Source organism: Salvia splendens, chromosome 1 (assembly GCF_004379255.2).
Source record: "Salvia splendens isolate huo1 chromosome 1, SspV2, whole genome shotgun sequence".
NCBI classification, from domain to species: Eukaryota; Viridiplantae; Streptophyta; class Magnoliopsida; order Lamiales; family Lamiaceae; genus Salvia; species Salvia splendens.
In genome coordinates this window covers 28395362-28414205 of record NC_056032.1, presented here as the reverse complement: position 1 = coordinate 28414205, position 18844 = coordinate 28395362, and the positions used below count along the sequence as shown (strand labels likewise).

At 35.9% G+C, this 18844-nt stretch overlaps 1 protein-coding gene and 1 pseudogene across 1 annotated transcript; one reads left to right on the top strand and one right to left on the bottom strand.

Moving 5' to 3' along the window:
- Window positions 1-1261: 1261 nt before the first annotated feature.
- LOC121805260 lies at window positions 1262-2107 on the top strand (annotated as a pseudogene).
- Window positions 2108-17350: 15243 nt separating this feature from the next.
- On the bottom strand, window positions 17351-18061 carry LOC121764414. The gene has a single exon (XM_042160451.1). It carries the CDS (start codon window positions 18059-18061, stop codon window positions 17351-17353), a length of 711 nt encoding a protein of 236 aa, XP_042016385.1.
- Between the last annotated feature and the right edge of the window lie 783 nt (window positions 18062-18844).

The following is an 18844-nucleotide window of genomic DNA, read 5'->3' as shown; positions in this document are numbered from 1 at the left end:
TTATTATGGAATGAACGGATTATATATATGATCAATTTGGGTGCCCAAAACGTTTGAACTATTAGTTTAAGGCTTGAAACAACATAATAAACAAGTTTTCATAAATCTCTTTTTAATAATATATAATAACACTGTTAAAAAATCAAATTGATCACAATGTTTGAACATTTTACAATAACGTTATGAGGGCAATTTTCTTTTTTTTTTTTTGAAAAAAGTTCAAGCGTTGTCAACGGATAATGATAACAATTATAAAAGGGTTCAAAATGCTGTGACGTATTTTTTTTATGTTTTGTCATTCTTAAACGACAAATGTAAAATATTTTTATATTCTACAAAACTTCTAGTTAAGGTAAGATGCTAAACAAAATAATTACTCTCTCCAAGATTTGGAACACCATCCTTGAAAAAGAACGAAAACTTCGTTAGTCAATTTTTAATTAGGTTTTAATATAAGCTAGGTTAGGAAATAAACACAATAATCTTGAATAAAATAGAGACAAATACAAATGTATATTTATGTTCGGGTACTCAGTATTGGTACCTAAATTTGCAGGCCTACGAATACATCCGGCTTCATATTCCAACAAGCTATTTACTATATTACTCTATCTTTTACATATCCCAAGCTATTTGTATCATATTCTATTTGTATCGTTTCAAATTACTTGTATCATTTTATTTGTTGTATGGCGGAAATTTTATTTTCTCATCTATTTTATTCTCTTTCTCTTATTATTTTATTCTCTTTCATATTTATTTTATTCTCATGTTTATAAGAAATGTTTTAAATAGTTTCGGATGAAGGAATTAATAAACTACAGTAAACTTTGATCTCATCTTAGTGGACAATCTCGAACTTAAGTAAATATGTGACAAAAACACACTACACGCAGCAGAAGAAACCCTTTAAATTTTGTTCTATCATTTTCATATTGCATTGTCAATAAATATATTTATCATTTCTCATCTTTTTATGTTGTAGAACTAATAGCAGTGGTCCATTTTGTCTCCCTCTCAGTCGCTCTCTCATGAATGCTTGGATAGAACATTATGAGTTATTAATTGATCCTCATCACTACTGAAAGTCATTTTTTAGAGAGACGTGATAAAATTAGGTGTGGAAAAGTGAAAGTGTGAAAATTCGATGAAAAAAATGAAATGCATGTAAGGTATTTCATAGGTGAAATTAAGAATTTTTAAAAAAAAATACAAAATAAACTACGGCGCCCGCTCGGCAGTCGTTCGTCGCCCGCGAAGCGCCCCTTGCCCCTGCCCGAACCTGCGGAGCCCATCAACCGCCGTCCCACAGCTCTCCTCGCGCGGGGGCGCCGTCCACACGGGCGCCCATATTGCAACTGGTCTAAATCAAATTTAAAATCCCCCCGGATTCCTCTCACGAGCTATTAGAATTCAAGAATCATTAATTAAAATCACCATGAACACTATTCTCCATGTTTTCTTCTACTTCTTGATGTTCATCATTACTTTCTTTAATCTTGGCCTCCAATCAGGTAATTACTAGCTATAATACATGGATAACCCTTAGGTTTCTATTTAATCAAGCAACAACTAGTCAGTTTTGATTGAAGTTGTTCGATTACCTCACGTGATTCTTGCTCAACTTTGTCTTAGGAAATTTCTTGCACTTCAATGGTGATGCAAACACAACAACTCCACTCCATCCCAAACCAAAACAAGCTCCTTCCAAACATAGGAAACTCGTGCTACATGGTACACACACACACACACTTACACTTCCTCTCTCATGAATCTTGATGTTTAATTTATTCAATTATTTAGTAATAGGGTGCTCAAAAAGGGACATAAGCATCTCACAAAGCAGGCATCCAACATCAGGAATCCCAGAATTCAAGTGCAGATTGTGAACACTTGTGTCAATGGCTGCGCACCCTCCAACATTCATGTGAGGTGTGGATGGTTTGCTTCGACAAGAATTTTGAATCCCACCACTTTCAAAAGGCCGTCTTATGATGATTGTCTTGTTAATGGAGGCCATCCGTTGAAGAGCAGTCAGAGCATCAGGTTCACATATGCAAATTCTTTCATGTACCCTCTCCAGTTCAAGCCTGCCAGCTTCTGCTGAGAGAGAGTTTTGGAGTTAATGGGAATTAATTGGATTGAAGTAACATGATTTGTTCAAGAATCTTCTGACGATGTCATAGATTCTTGTATAAATCTTGTGACTGTAACAACTTTAATTTAGTTTTGGTAATAGATTTATGGTATAGTATCGTTGTAGAACTAATTCATAATGTCGAACTGTCAAACTGTCGAACTACAATATAGAGTTCATTATTAGACAACGCATCATTCATTTTAAGATCATTTTAGTTCAGCCTTTCTGCACGAAGTACTCTCCCTCTGTTCCTCATTAATAGAGACAGTTCATTTTTTACACTGACATAAGAATAGTGAATAAAGTAAGAGAGTTAATTTTTGCTAAAAAATTAGAAATAACTCAATTATTTTGGATATTTCCAAAAGAGAAAAATGACTCAATTAATATGGAACGGGGGAAGTAAAATTATCAAATTCATATAAAATGAAGTAAAACGATCTAAAAATGAAGCGTATCATTTGCCTGATTTATTTTTTCCACTAAATTAGAAAATGGTTTTGACATTAAATACAATCCAGTACCCATTGTTTTTAAAAGCAGATGGGATTTATAGTAATATCCGGTCCAGTTTGCACTTTAATATTGTTGAATTATTCGATCAATTTTAACTGTGAAAATCTGTTGGCGCTTAAATAGAATTTTTCATTTTTTTTTTCACTTGTCTTTTCCACAGGTTTTGCTCAATTCCTTTTGAAACTCAAAACTAACCCGTGAATGAAAACAAAAACTCATACTCTATAAATTGTGGCATAGTTTGGCTTAAATTCATCTCTCGCCATATAAAGAAAACCTCTCCACAACATATGCTGAAATAACCCGTGATGGTGCTTGGATATGGAAATTGAAGAGAAGATAAAAGAAGACTACAACAATTGTGTTAGGCATGCACACGGTTCAAAAAAATGTTGAACTTACAACAATTACAAATTTACAATTCACTAAAGACTTGAAGTCTTAAACAATAAATTTAAATACAACGAAACTACAACAAAGCTATTTACAAATTACAAAAAAAGACTTGAAGTTTTGAAAAATAAATTTATAATATATGCTCTTGGTCGGTGAAGTAGATGTTTCTACATAACTAAATTGAGAACACCTTTAACAATTCAACCTTAAATGTTGAGTTTAGTCTAACAATCAACAATTATGGTAGAATTGTCAAAAGTTTCCCGGATTTAGTCTTATAGAGAAGTCTCCTTCACCGACTAGAGTATATACAAATACAATTATTTAATTGTATTTGCATAATTTAAAGGTTAAACAAATAAAAAAAAGTAAAAAGTAAAAAGGACTTGAGCTCAACCTAAATTTAAAATTTAAGTTGATGTGCTTACGTATCCTCAATGCTCATTTGCATTGGGAATCAAAGCCCACGTAGTTCTCATACCTTACTTACCTATTTGGCTTGTCGGGCGGTTGACGGTTGGCCTACGCTTCATCCTAGGTGAATTCTTCACCTTCTTCCTCCGCACGAGTATCCCAATCAGGTTCTTGTTCTCTGACGTTCTTTGGCCCAATCATCAAGTAACATCATGGCTTCCATATTTCTCGCAGAGAGTTTACTTCTTGATTCATCCAACACACGTGATCTAACATTAAAAGGAGACTCGACGGCTACAGTAGAAGCCGGAACCGAAAAAATCTCTTTGGCCATTGACACAAGTATAGGAAAATCTTTCTCGTGTGTTCCCCACCAATCGAGGACGTCGATTCGGGCGGGAGTAGGACCTTCATCATTAAAGGAAAAGAGTGAATCGAAATATAAATCCAACTCACTTACCATACCTGAGGTCGACCTCCCGCCGGTGTTGTAGTTGTATAGGTCGGCTAATTGGGATTGCGCATCGGGATCATCATAAACATTTTGAAATGCAAAACTATGTTGTTGAGGAGGGGTAGGTCTTGTGAATTGGTGGGTACTGTTATACTTGGTTTCATATTCGGTGTAGAGAGAACGCAAGTTATACTCGAAGGTTTGTTGGACAATAGACATGTTTGCGAGGTTTATTTGAAATGTTTCTGAGAGGTCTACTCCGAATTCGTCACTGGTATCCGATTGCAATGCTTGAAGTGGACCAAGATCAATAGAACTCAAATTATTATAATAAAAGTCAAAAATCCTGGTTGTACCGGCTAATTTCCATTTCGGATCCAAGACCTTTGCAATCAAAAACACTGTTGGAATCTCACTGAAATAGTTGAGCCATTTGTCAATCATATAATATAAAACACACATCTATTCAGAAGAAGAAGCCGCATTTTTCATCGTTGTTTAAAACCAAGTAATATATACATGCAATGCTCTAAAATATGAACATTAGTGCAATAATAAACACTCGATAATTCAATAGTCGCATTTGTTCCCAACAACTATGCGACAGATATAAATCACGAACGGGATAAGTTCTAAAAAAATCACACAACTCATCTCTATGCCCCAAAGTAGAATTCAAACAATCATATGTCGAATTCCATCTATGAGACACATCCATGATAAAATTCGTATATCTTACCTTCTTCTGATGGCAATACTTTTTCCAATAGGCTGCTTTTGATGGATCAATCTAACTGCAGTTCTAATAGGAGAACTATGCTTTTTTTATAATTCAAGCACATCTTGTACACATAAATTCAAAATATGACATATGCATCTTTGATGAAAATAGTTAACATTGATGACCGAACCACCAGCCGCAATTAAGTCACTAATACTTGTAGTGTTAGCAGTTGCATTATCAAAAGCAACAGAAAATATCTTGTTGCATAATTGAAATTCATTCAAAACTTGAATAATTAAAGAAACAATTTCAGGTGCAGTGTGTGGTGTGAGAAATTCTCTAAAACCAATCAAATGCTTGTTCAAAGACCAACTATTGTCCACAAAATGAACCGTAATGCCCATGTATGAATATCTATTAAAACAATCAGTCCATACATCTGGGCAAATGCTCACTTTGTGTCCAAAGTTGAGTAGATAACGTGATAACTTAACTTTTTTCTCCAAACATTGTCAAACGGTAGATCGTTGATCGGTCATTCGACTTATTTTTTTGACCGCTACGTTAAAAGCACTTTGCATACTAACCTCATATTTTTTGTCATCATAAATATTAAAAGGAAAATGTTTCATTGCAGTCCGTCTAGTCAAAGCTTTAGTAACATTTTTAGGATCATATTTAAAAAGAGGCGCACCTGATTGAGACGAACCTGAGCCACCGGGAGGGAAGTTTAGTTGGGTTTGGGTAGCGGCAGTGCCACATTCTAACGGATGCTTTGTCACCAAATGACAACGGAGGGTGCCATATCCCTCACCACTCCCAAATTTGTAGACATTCGAACAATAGTTACAATATGCATGATACCCCGATGTCACTTCTTGAGAGAAAGGATCATCCGGGTTTGGATTACCACCGGGACCTTCTTGTAATGTTTAACAAAAATATCAGATTTCAATGCTTTTTTAGTGGGTGGAAGGGGAGGAGGAGACATGTCCTCATTTCCACCGGTGCTAAACGAAATACGGGAATGAGATCCATCATCATTGTTGTCCGAGTCTGACGATATAGCCACGTCGTACTCGTCATCATCTTGTTGGTGGTAACTACAACTGCCCCCGCCATCTTGATACATTTGAGTGAGTAGCATGGTTGTCCTATGATCTTCTTCAATCTATAAATATTATATAAGTAGAAGGTATGAATTAGGAACACAAACAAACAAAAAAAATGAAAAACTCAATATTATGAAATTATGAATGCTAAAAATAAAATAAGAACTTACTTGCAAACGTTCAGCCTCCCGTTAGGAAACCTCATCCAAAACTTCTCTACGACTAGGTCGTCGGGATCTTTGAGAACGAGTACTTTGATCTAGGGCAATTCCTTTACCCCGATCACCACCACGAGAAGAAGACAAATTGCAAAGTGAAAGTAATATATAATATGGATTATGGAGAGTATGGATGGTAAGCAAATAACAACTTAAGTAGAAAGAGAGCACAATCACAACAATAAAGTAGTAAGCAACTTGAGCAAATTAGAGAATGGGGATAGAGAATAGAGAAATTGAGATTGAGAAGAGCAATCCTTGTTAACACAAGAATGGGGTGAGTAAAAATGATGGGGGAAGTGGGGTATTTATAGGAGAAAAATTGGAAGAAATTAAAAAAATTTCAAAATTCCAATTTCGGCCGGTTTACGGCCTGAACCGGCGGTTTCGGACTGAAACGGCTGTTCAGTCCACAGTTTCTGCCGAAAACTGTCGGTTTTCTGGTAGAAAACCGGCGGTTTATGCCCGGTTTTCAGGTCAATACACTGCCACCTGAAAAAGATCCTGAACCGTCAGAAACAGGCGATTTTCTAACGCAAACCGCCGGTTTTTCTACACCCCTGTCCTGACTGAAAACCTATGACCCTAGCCGGAATCCTACCGTTGGAGCCAGTGAACCGCCGGTTACGGTTTGCAATTTTCTTGAACCTGAACCGGCCCGCATGAATTGCCAAACCCTATGCCGGTTCAAACTGCCGCCACCGGTTCCAGTTCCGGTTCAGTTCGGTTTGTGCATGCATAGACTGTGTCATATTTGTTGAGGTCGAAATCGTTCCACACTGAAGAATTAGAAAATGTGCAAATAATACTATATCCGTTTCTTAAAAATAGAGTAGAAAAAAATGGTTCGTTTCATAAAAATAGAAACCTTCCATTTTAAGAAATGAACACCACAATCCACACACTAATTCCACTACCTTTTCTCCAATAAGGATCACCTACAACAGTTCCTACTCCATCTCCTAATACACACACACAAATATGGGTGATGGACCCCACCATCACTTATCATGTTTGTGTGTGTGTATTAGGAAATTGAGTAGGAAATGTTGTAGGTGATTCGTTGGGCCTTTTCTCTTCCTCTCTCTTACTTTACCCATTTTTCTCTCCTTCTCATACTTATCAATTTAGCAATAAAACTCGTGTCGTTTCTTAGTTCCTATTCGTAAGAAATGGAGGAAGTATATAAGTCAACCCATATTCTATTAGAATGAGGCCTTTTGGTGAGTGTCACAAAAATGAAACCGTGAGAATGTTGATTCAGGAGTGCATTGACGAACTCTCATAGTGGAATCAAAACCATGGTTTGGGTCGGGCCTAAACGTAGGCGTGGAGGTGGACAATATATGTTTATAATACAAAACTAAACAATATAAAATGCAATCTTTGTATAACTAAAATGCAATCTACGGAAATCCATCTACAACTTCCACAATTGAATATTGCATGTTTGTATTTACAATGTTGTATGTTACGTGCCATGTGGCAGCACAAGACTGGAAGTACGTTGTGACTCTAATTAAAGATGCGCCCTGGTGCTCCTTACAATATCAATACTAAATTGTGTTGACATATATATAAGGAATCGTTTAATACTCCACTATATTGACAGTTTCATAAAAAATATAATTTTGATAGTTATTCTTATCTTTTTTAAATTTAAATAATAATAAAATGAAATTACCTATGACAATTTATAGACCTTTAGATCTCTAAAAATCTTATAGTCTTGAATTAGTTGTAATTAGCAATTAAATGTTGAGTTAGCAATTGATCACACTTTTTGATTATTAAGTATATTCATTGGTTACTAGGTATATTTATTGATTGTAATTAACTGCAAAATAATTAGAATTAATTATGCAAACATTTTAAATAGATTTAGAGAAAAAATTAAAATTGCGATAAGAATAATAGTGTCGGGTAAAAATTAATTCGTTGGAACCTAGTCAGCCATATGTGCAACAATATTTTATATTGATATTGTTGGAATAATTGGGTGAACAATTACTTAAACCTCTATATGATGATTAACCAAGAACGATATAAAAGAAGCAGAAACTGCAGGGTGGATGATACATCTAGAATAAAACGGTGGAATTACATTGCAACGGCTATGAATCTTGCAAACGATCATCGACATTATTCACAATAGTCTGTCGAGAGAATAAAGAGCTATCGAACCGTTCTTCTGACTTCTAGAGACCATAACCCTATCTTATATTTATATAAATATAAGACCCTTTTATTTTCTATTCGGTCCCTCAACAAATCAAAAATTACATATAATATCTACACTTATTTCCATAACAAATAAATACACTTTAATCCAAACTTTAATTTTTATTGAATCACTTTAATTAGGCACTGAAGATAATCATAAATATTAAATTAGTTATGTGAAACGCCAAATTTATGATATTATTATCCAATTGTTATGACGAATTGGAGATATTAATGTTGGGTTTTGTTAATTAGACACATTTTACTTATTATCGTATTGTTATGGAGCATTGGAGATATTGTTGTGTTGTGTATAATTAGACACATTTTACTTATTATCCTGTTGTTATGGAGCATTGGAGATATTGTTGTGTTATGTATAATTAGACACATTTTACTGGTTTAATAAAATTTGAGGCTGATAAATGTACACGAAGAGTTTGTTCGTTTGCAAGATTGTATCCGAGATTAAATTTGTAGTGTGTTTGGTTCATGAGATTCAATCACACAACTCAATCCTAGATGAATAATCATGGGATAATTAGTCATAGCTAACCCCCTATGACTAAAATAGTCTCACAACTCAATCCTACATTATATCATGGTATTATTTTATCTTGGAAACCAAACACCACCTGAAGAGAATAGCTACAATTAATTTAAATGTTAGACAGTTCCACCTATTCTTAATCAACAGGGCCATCCGTTGAGAGATGTTGCTGTTAGGAATTCTTGTATTCATCTAATGAGCGCAGCGGAAATTGCAGACAAGAATAACAGATCTAGATTCATAATCATATTGCAAGTTGAGCACGTAATACACAACGAAACTAAATCTTACTTGTTGTTGTGTTTTCTTCTACGATTATGTCCTGCAAGTTGAATCCACTACTATCGAGGTCCACGTGTATTCTGATCCGATGCAGGAACAATTCCTCGGTACAATCGTTCTATAGAGAAAGCTAGGAAATCTCTTGTGAATGTAGCGCCGCTTTTCTCTCTTAGAGAATTAGGTTTTCTGTATCTTCTATTCTCTACAATAGAGCATATATATAATAGAATAAATGTAACATTTGACCAAGCCCAAGAGAATTATTTCCAATTAATCTAATCTAGCCCATTAATCTTTCAATCTCCCACTTGGACTAGCATTAGATATAATACACAGCTCTAACATTGTACCCTTTAGCGGATCAAAATACACATATAGTGTGACCCTTTAGGCCCTCATTATCGACGAAGATCTAATCGAAGTCTGCACAAAACTCCTAGACTGCGTTGGCAGCATAGCTCGATATATGAAGGACGTTTACGTGAATTCGGTAAACAAGCCTTTACACAAAGTTTATAGTAATATCCTTTCATTCACGAACCACCCGATTGAGCCTAAGATTTGTCATGTGTCATCCAAATAGCTCAATCACTTTATCTCATCTTTATTAAATGACTCATTCGATCATATTCAATTACTTTAATTGAATTTATCTTTGCATTGGCCAATGACTTAATGGTCAAGTAATATAGAGAATTTGAGTGTTCTCTCGAAATTCTAATCAAGTAATGAATCTCATTCTTGGCTCAACTACCATTTCCATTTATCTTATGATATACCCAACTCAAGTCCGTGTCTCAATCCTCCTTTGGGAGGCAAAGCGTTGGACAAGATCAAAGCACACCACTCAACAAACAAAATGTGTAATGACCGCAGATCCAAGGACTATTACATACTTCATGTAATAATAAACTGTAGACACTAAACAAAACAGTTTAATAGTAGGGTATACCAATACTCTCCAAAGTATACCATGTGTCCATCACGAGTATCTAATATCTCATAGTTGTGAGAACAACTACATTATCGAAGAATGTGATGCAAACTCCATGCTAACCTATAACATATCATCAATATCCCATTCTTGATGATCATTGGTTAGGGCTATTTTAGAATTATACTATATCATTAATGTCTCACACCATTAACGACAGTCATAATTCAAGGGAACAAATATTTAGAATAAATACAAACATTTTAAACAATTATTCCAATAAGTGCACAAAACCCATAGAAAATTAAAATTTTTATATAATGTGATCAAGTAATATTGTCTCAACACAAAATGTTTCTAAGACATATAAAACTGTAACTCCCACTGACTTAAAGCCATCTACCAACATTCTTAACACCTAAGCTCTCAAAGTGCTTGTTATGTTTTGCTATACATAACGGTTAGGTGAAAGGATCGGCCAAATTATCATCAGTGGGTACTCTTTCTAATTTTATGTCGTCTCTTTCAATTATTTCTCTGATCAGATGATATCTTCCGGGAACATGCTTGTTCCTGTTCGTAGCTCTGGGTTCTTTTGCTTGCGCAACAGCACCAGTGTTGTCACAATACAAAGGAATTGCACTATTGGCACTCGAAATGACACCCAGTTCTTTAACGAACTCTAACAAAGCAACAACTTCTTTAGCAGCTTCAGATGCAGCAATATACTCAACTTACTGTTCCACCATTGAGGATAAAAACATATCCAGACTGAGACTTATAGTCGTTATGGTCTGTTTGGAAACTAGCATCAGTGTACCTAGTAACTGATAACTCTGGTTGTCTACCATAGACTAAGAAATATTCTTTAGTCCTTCTAAGGTACTTAAGAATATTCTAAACAGTTTTCCAATGTTCCTCACCTGGATTTTGCTGTAATCTGCCTGTCATGCTAAGCACATAGGCCACATCTGGCCTAGTAGAAATCATGACATACATAATAGATCCTATAGCCGAAGCATACGTGATCCTTTTCATGTTGTCTCTTTCTTTGTCATTAGAAGGACAATCCTTCTTTGACAATACAATGACATGTCTCATAGGAAGAAAACCTTTCTTAGAACTCTTCATTGAGAAGCGCCTTAGCGACTTGTCTATGTGAGTGGATTGTTATAATCCTAACATCCTATTTGGTCTATCTCGATAGATCTTAATTCCAAGGATATAGGAAGCATCACTTAGATCCTTCATCATAAAGGAACTAGACAACCACTCTTTCACGGATTGCATCATGGAACGATCGCTTCCCATAATCAAGATGTCATCAACATATATGATGAGGAAGACAACATTTCCATTCTCGCGTTTACTATAAACACATGGGTCATCTTTGCTTCTGACAAAACCAAACGATTTGATTGTTCTGTCAAAACAAACATTTCAACTCCTCGAAGCTTGCTTAAGTCCATAGATGGACTTCTTTAGCTTGCACACTGTGTTCGGTCAAAACCTTCTGGTTGTGTCATATAGACATCGCCGTCTAATTCTCCATTGAGAAATGTGGTTTTGACATCCATTTGCTAAATATCAAAGTTTTAGTATGCAGCTATTGCAAGTAATATCCTAATGGACTTGATCTTAGCAACTGGCGAAAAGGTTTCATCATAGTCAATGCCTTCGCGCTGACTATAACCCTTTGCCACTAACCTAGCCTTGTAGGTTTGTACTATGCCATCTGCATCTCTCTTCTTTTTGAAGATCCATTTGCAACCTATGGGGTAAACTCCATCTGGCAAGTCAACTAGTTCCCAGACTAAGTTGAAGTACATCGAGTCCATTTTATATATCAAGGCTTCAGGCCACTTCTCTCGATCGGTGTCTGACACTGCCTCGGTATAGGTCTTAGGCTCATCATCATCTAAATCAACTTCATCTTCTTGGTTCTCAACCATTAGATTCAGTCTCTCAGGTGCACGACGAATCCTTCTAGGCCTATTGAGTTGGTTTTGCTCTGGTTCGGGCTGTTCATTCTGTATGTGAGAAGGTTCAAGAATATCACTATGATCTTCTTGAGGTAGAGGTGATGCAACTATTGTATCATATTGTCTTTGATGCATCTCATTGTTTTGAGGTGGTCCTTCGAGAGTCTCTCTAAGGTACTCTCTAAGAGTAATTTCCCCTCCCAATAGATCATCAAAAACTCCCACTGAGTTATTGTCCAATCCAGTGGATAATATCTCATCCTCATTGTTAACTCTTTTTTTTTTTTTTTTTTTTTTTAAATTAACTTCATATATTTATATCATATATATGAAGGAGGAAATTACAAATCAACTCCTATAACAAGGAGGGAAGACAAATTACGCCACCCAGGGTTCGAACTCGAGACCTCCAGGATGGACGCGGTATCCAGCACCCTTTACCGCTAAGCCAAGGGGCTTGGATATCCTCATTGTTAACTTGTGGTTCTTGAATTTCTTCAAGATCTACTGTATTTTGACCTTGTTCCTTGCAGACATAACTGTCTTCAAGGAACGTCACATTCATTGATGTTATCACCTTGTGACTTTCAGGACAGTAGAAATCGACCATTTAGTTTCTTTACGATATCCCACAAAATAACATTTCTCACTTTTAGTTTCCAATTTATCAGTCCTCATTTTCTTAACAAAAGCTGGACAACCCCAGGTCCGGATATGGTTAAGACTTGCTTTCTTGCCACACCATAACTCATATGGTGTTTTCTCGACTAATTTAGAAGGAACCCTATTTAGAATGTAAATAGCCGTTAGTAAAGCATGACCCCAGAGAAATAAAGGAAGACTAGCTAAACTCATCATGGATCGAACCATATCTAATAATGTTCGGTTTCTCCTTTCAGATACTCCATTCATTTGTGGTGTACCAGGAGGTGTCCAGTCTGACTGAATTCCATGCGATTTCAAGTAATCAAGAAATTCTCGGCTCAAGTATTCCCCTCCTCGATCTGATCGAAGAGTTTTGATACTTTTCCCAAGTTGTTTCTCAACTTCACACTTAAACTCTTTAAATTTCTCAAAGGCCCCAGACTTGTGTTTCATAAGATACACATATCCATACCTTGTCAAATCATCAGTGAAAGTAATGAAGTACGAATAACCACCTTTTGCTTGAGTTGGAAACTGTCCGCACACATCTGTGTGGATCAACTCTAGCACATCATTAGCACGCACCCATTTCCCATAAAGTAGATTATTAGTCATCTTTCCTTTGAGACAGAATTCACAAACACCATATGATTCAAAATCAAATGAATTTAGATAATCTAACTTTCTCAATCTGGCTATCCTTTTCTCATTGATATGACCAAGTCTACAATGCCAAAGATAAGTAGCATTATTCGTATTACATAGCTTAAGTCTTTTATTTTGCACATTGAGAATATTCCGTTTGCATTCAAGCATATATAATCCATTCTATAAAGAGGCATTTCTATAAAACAATCCATTATTAGAAAACGAGCATCTGCTGTTTGCAAAATGGAAGGAAAAACCTTCGATGTCCAACATTGGAATGGATATAATATTCTTTGAAATAACTGGAACAAAATAACAATTATGTAAATCTAGTCTTTGTCCTGAGGGAAGATCTAATCTATAAGTTCCCACGCGTTCGGCAGCAACTTTTGCTCCATTTCCAACACGTAGTTCTACTTTCCCAGGCCTCACTTTCCTGCTGTCAATTAAACCTTGCACATTATTACAAATGTGTGAACCACAAGCGGTATCTTATACCCAGGATTGTGAGTTATTCATAGATATATTTATCTCAATGACAAACATAGCTGAGCTCCCACTCATTGCACCTTGTGCCTTGAGTTTTGGGCAGTCTCTTTGCCACTCCGTGAAATTTGACCTAGTTAGTTTGTTTGTTTCCATCATACACTCATAAGATAAGTTTGACATATTATCTGAACAAAAAATAAAACGAAAAGCAAATTAGAAAAGTATACAAAGATCACATTCGCATCACTAATCAAACAAGGGTTTATTGTATTGATTAGCTCCCACTAATTTTAACATATATTATGTCCCCCAAACATAAAATACGAATTTATATCTAATATAAATTTTAGTGGTCCAAGATCCAAGTCTATATTATTGCAGCCCCTGGTTTGGCTGATCACTACAATAATATCACAAGGTAGGCCTCCAAGCCAATTGCAACAACTATTTTGTAATTCTTGGTTTATTAATCTAATTAATATGCATCCATAAACTATTTAGGTCGCTTTGGCGTCACTAAACAATTTAAGTAAGTCAACCCCATCACACGATGCCAACCATGCATCTATGAATGAGCCTAGGCCTTGTAGATTTAGAGTAAACACTTTGGCGTAAAACTCGTGGTCGAAAAGGCTAGGAACATCAAACAATTATGATGGACGATGCGTTTGTTTCAAAACAAGACTTATATTTTATGGGGAAAAGTGTGATACTAGTTCTGTGAATATAATATCTGATATTAAATTTCAAACAATTACTGGGCGCCGCCTACCCAGACATAGTATAACACAGACTACAAATACTGGGCGCCGCCTACCTAGACAATAAAACGATCTCTAACTACTATAGTTAAAATAAATAAGCATAAAATCAAATAGCATGCTTATCACATAAGATATCAAATAATGCTCAACAAATAAAATCAAATTTTATTCTCTAATTATATTAGGATTTAATTTTATTAATTCTAAATTAATATAATTATACATATTTAATATTAATTCCAAATTAATATTGCATTGTGGAGTATATATTATCATTTCCAGATGATAACTATGTCTCAATTTATTAATCTAATTAACGAAATTAATCAAGTCTATATTAATTCTAAATTAATAAATTTGTAAATCAAGTAATAACTCCAAATCATCATCAAGCACATATATTACTTAGAGGGAACATCATTTTTGGTCCACGAACTTTGCCAAAGTATCATTTTAGGTCCGTGAACTTTGAAAATATCATTTTAGGTCCGTGAACTTTGAAAATATCATTTTAGGTCCGTGAACTTTGAGTTAGTATCATTTGAGGTACTTTTTACTATTTCCAAGTTTTTTTGGACGAAAATACCCTAAATACATTAAAGTGTATATATTTTTAATAAATTTATCATATACTCATAATTTTTTATAAATATCTTTACAATATATTTTTGACAAATTTTCTAAATATAATTTTACCTTAAATATTATCACTTAATTTTGTGACATGCAAGTAAAGTTTCTTCTTCAATTATTTATATTATTTTTTTTAAAAATTGAATAAAGAACTTTTCTTTAATAATAAAAAATTAAATAAAGATCTTTTCTTGCATGTCACAAAATTATATGATAATATTGAAAGTTAAATTATATTTAGAAAATTTGTCAAAAATATATTGTAAAGATATTTATAAAAAGATCTTTATTCAATTTTTATTATTAAAGAAAGTTCTTTATTCAATTTAAAAAAAATTAACATAAAAAATTGAAGAAGGAATTTTACTTGCATGTCACAAAATTAAGTGATAATATTTAAGGTCAAATTATATTTAGAAAATTTGTCAAAAATATATTGTAAAGATATTTATAAAAAAATATGAATATATGATAAATTTATTAAAAATATATACACTTTAAGGTATTGAGGGTATTTTCATCCAAAACAACTTGGAAATAGTAAAAAGTACCTCAAATGATACTAACTCAAAGTTCACAGACCTAAAATGATATTTTCAAAGTTCACGGACCTAAAATGATACTTTGGCAAAGTTGGTGAACCAAAAATGACGTTCCCTCTATTATTTATTATTCCAAAATAATAATATTAACAAATTCTTGTTAATTAATCCATTAATCCAATTAATAAATTTATAATCTAATCTATATCAATTCCAAACTAATATAAACAGATATTTAATATTAATTCTAAAACAATATTAATACACATTTACTATTATTATTCAAAATAATGATAGTATTATTATTTAAAATAATGATAGTAAATAATTAATTGGCTTGATTAATATTATTAATTCTAAATTAATAATGTGATTTACAGTGATCAAAACCACGATTCGGATCCAACCCGGATCTTCAAAACTCGCTAGGGTTATGGAACAGACGCCCCCCCTCCATGGGGCTTCTTCACTCCACCAACTCCGGGCGCTCCGCCGCCCATCGCCACTCACCGCCGCCGCCCAATTTTCTGCTTTGTCAAGCCAGCATGTCACTGAACACAGCCGCGTTGTAACCATGAACCACAGGCCTCCAAACCATCAAATTCCTCACAAGTATATTCCCAACCGCAATTATCTCAGTAATCGAAACTGACAGTCAGTGCGGAGGCGAAGTTATGTGTTTTCTAGGCTGTGACGAGGACGAGACGGAGGTTACGTGACAACAGGTGTTGGGATCCTGCCCCTACTGCGGCGGAAAGGTGCAGGCGGTCGACCTAACCAGCCGGTGGAGATTCTGGTTTCTTCCGATTTGCTTCAGATTCAAGCGCAAGTACTTCTGCTCGCTCTTTCTGCACTCAACATCGCTGAAGATCGCCGTGATTCCCTGCGCGCGGAGGTAATTCAGGCTCCGCACCGTCGCGTGGCACGTCCCCACCCACGGATACGGCGGCGGAATCACCGGATTCTTCCCCTCCAGCGGCGCCCTAGCCGGATTTCGTCTCAATCGGCCACGACGGTGTGTGGTTGCCGGTGGATTAGGGGCGGCGAGAGGTTCATTGTGAAGTTTTACAGTGATTTGAAGCGGCAGAGCTCCAAATCGTCGTCGCCCTTTTGTTGATTTGGGATTTTGTTTGAATTTTGTGAAATTATTCAATTTTGAATTAATTAAATGAGTGTTTTTATTTAAAAAATCATCCACAAATTAATTAGGAAACAAAATTAATTATGAATCAAGCCCCGGGCTCTGATACCACTGTTAGGAATTCTTGTATTAATCTAATGAGCGTAGCGGAAATTGCAAACAAGAATAACAGATCTAGATTCATAATCATATTGCAAGTTGAGCACGTAATACACAACGAAACTAAATCTTACTTGTTGTTGTGTTTTCTTCTACGATTGTGTCCTGCAAGTTGAATCCACTACTATCGAGGTCCACGTGTATTCTGATCCGATGCAGGAACAATTCCTCGGTACAACCGTTCTATAGAGAAAGCTAGGAAATCTCTTGTGAACGTAGCGCCGCTTTTCTCTCTTAGAGAATTAGGTTTTCTGTATCTTCTATTCTCTACAATAGAGCATATATATAATAGAATAAATGTAACATTGGACCAAGCCCAATAGAATTATTTCCTATTAATCTAATCTAGCCCATTAATCTTTCAGTTGCAAGCTATGATGATTTTCAGTTGATGATGGAGCTAATTGCGAGGCAATTACTGGTCATGTTGATGAGCTTTTCAGTAAGGCTGTACAATAGTGAATCCGTTGATATCGTATCGTGGCAGTCTCCAATGTATGTTATCACGGCACTCAGCATGCTGTTCACTGTGCCCTTATCTTGCTCCGCTAGCGCATCCGCCGCCTTCCCGTAGTTCTCAGCCGCGGTCTCAAACCCGTCCCTGCAGTCGCTGAGCACAGACGAGTGCTGTGGCGGGTTCGCCGGGTTCCCAGCGAGTTTCTGCGCCGTTTCCTGCCCGTATTTGGAGAACTCGGCCCCGGCCTGAATGGCCACGTCGAGGACGGACTGGATGTCGGTCTCCCCGTCTAGGTACGGAGCCACTGTTGACAGGCAAAGGATGGGATAGTCCGTGGACTCGCAGATTTTCTCCAATGCTGGATTGGGATCGTCGCCTGACAGGGCGTTGGATGGCGAGAGATCGTACTCGTTGCTAGGAGCGATGGACGGGCCTTCTGAGGAGGAAGGGGGTAGTGAGATGGAGGGATTTTGAGCGTCGATTTCATCGTCTATGTCTTCGAATAATGATGGCCCAAGCACCGGCCCTGGGTATGAGACTGGGCCGGGGCGCGGGGATTGTGCTAGATGGTTGGGGAGGAGGAGAGAGGAGAAGATGAAGAGGATGTAGAACAATTTTAGATTGTTGTTTAGGGCCATTTTTTTTTTGGTTTTACTTTCTTGTGTTTTTTCGAAGCAATGAAGTTGGAGTTTTGGTGGAGGGACAAATGATTCGGATCGAGAGGGGAAGTTGGTTAGTTAGAATTATGAGGTGAGTTTTGGATCAAACTTTTTTACCTTAATTTGTTTTTAGAGATTTTAATGGGTAAAATCATAAAATACTCCCTTCTGTAAATAAATGTCTCAATTTTGATTGATATGGGTTTAAAGAAATTATTTGATTTTATGAAAGAAAGTGGGAAAAAGAATCAGTGGAAGATGGGTCATATTTTATATATTGATTTTATAATAAATGCGAGTGTAATGAGTGAGTGAAAAGTGAAGTCCACTTATCAAAAAAGTATAAAAATGAAATAAATCATATATTGACGGACAAACGAATAAGAAAAATGTTGAGGAAGTACATTATTTTTATTGTGTCACATTAACTGTGACATATATACTATGGCCATAGAAAATAGGTAAAAAAAATAGTGATTTCCGCATCTAGGTCGTTACGTACCCAAAACCAAGTGGGATAAAGGAGTCAAATACTACTTGATTGGGTAAAATTCTCTGGACACTGCTTTGGACCCTACCGGGTGGAAGTTAGAAAGTGATTCCTACCTAGTCGGATAAAATTCTCTTGACACCGCCTCTTTGGAGTCCGACTTTACAGCATCCATAATAGCGGACTTAACCGACGCCCTAGCCACCGGCGTGCAGCTAAGGCACTCAGATAGTCCGCTATTGCGTTAGGCTAGCCCGATGGACGAAAAACCA

Bases quoted from the DNA above. Each gene is read 5' to 3' on its own strand.
- LOC121764414 (XM_042160451.1), bottom strand. From the start codon at position 18,061: ATGGCCCTAAACAACAATCTAAAATTGTTCTACATCCTCTTCATCTTC.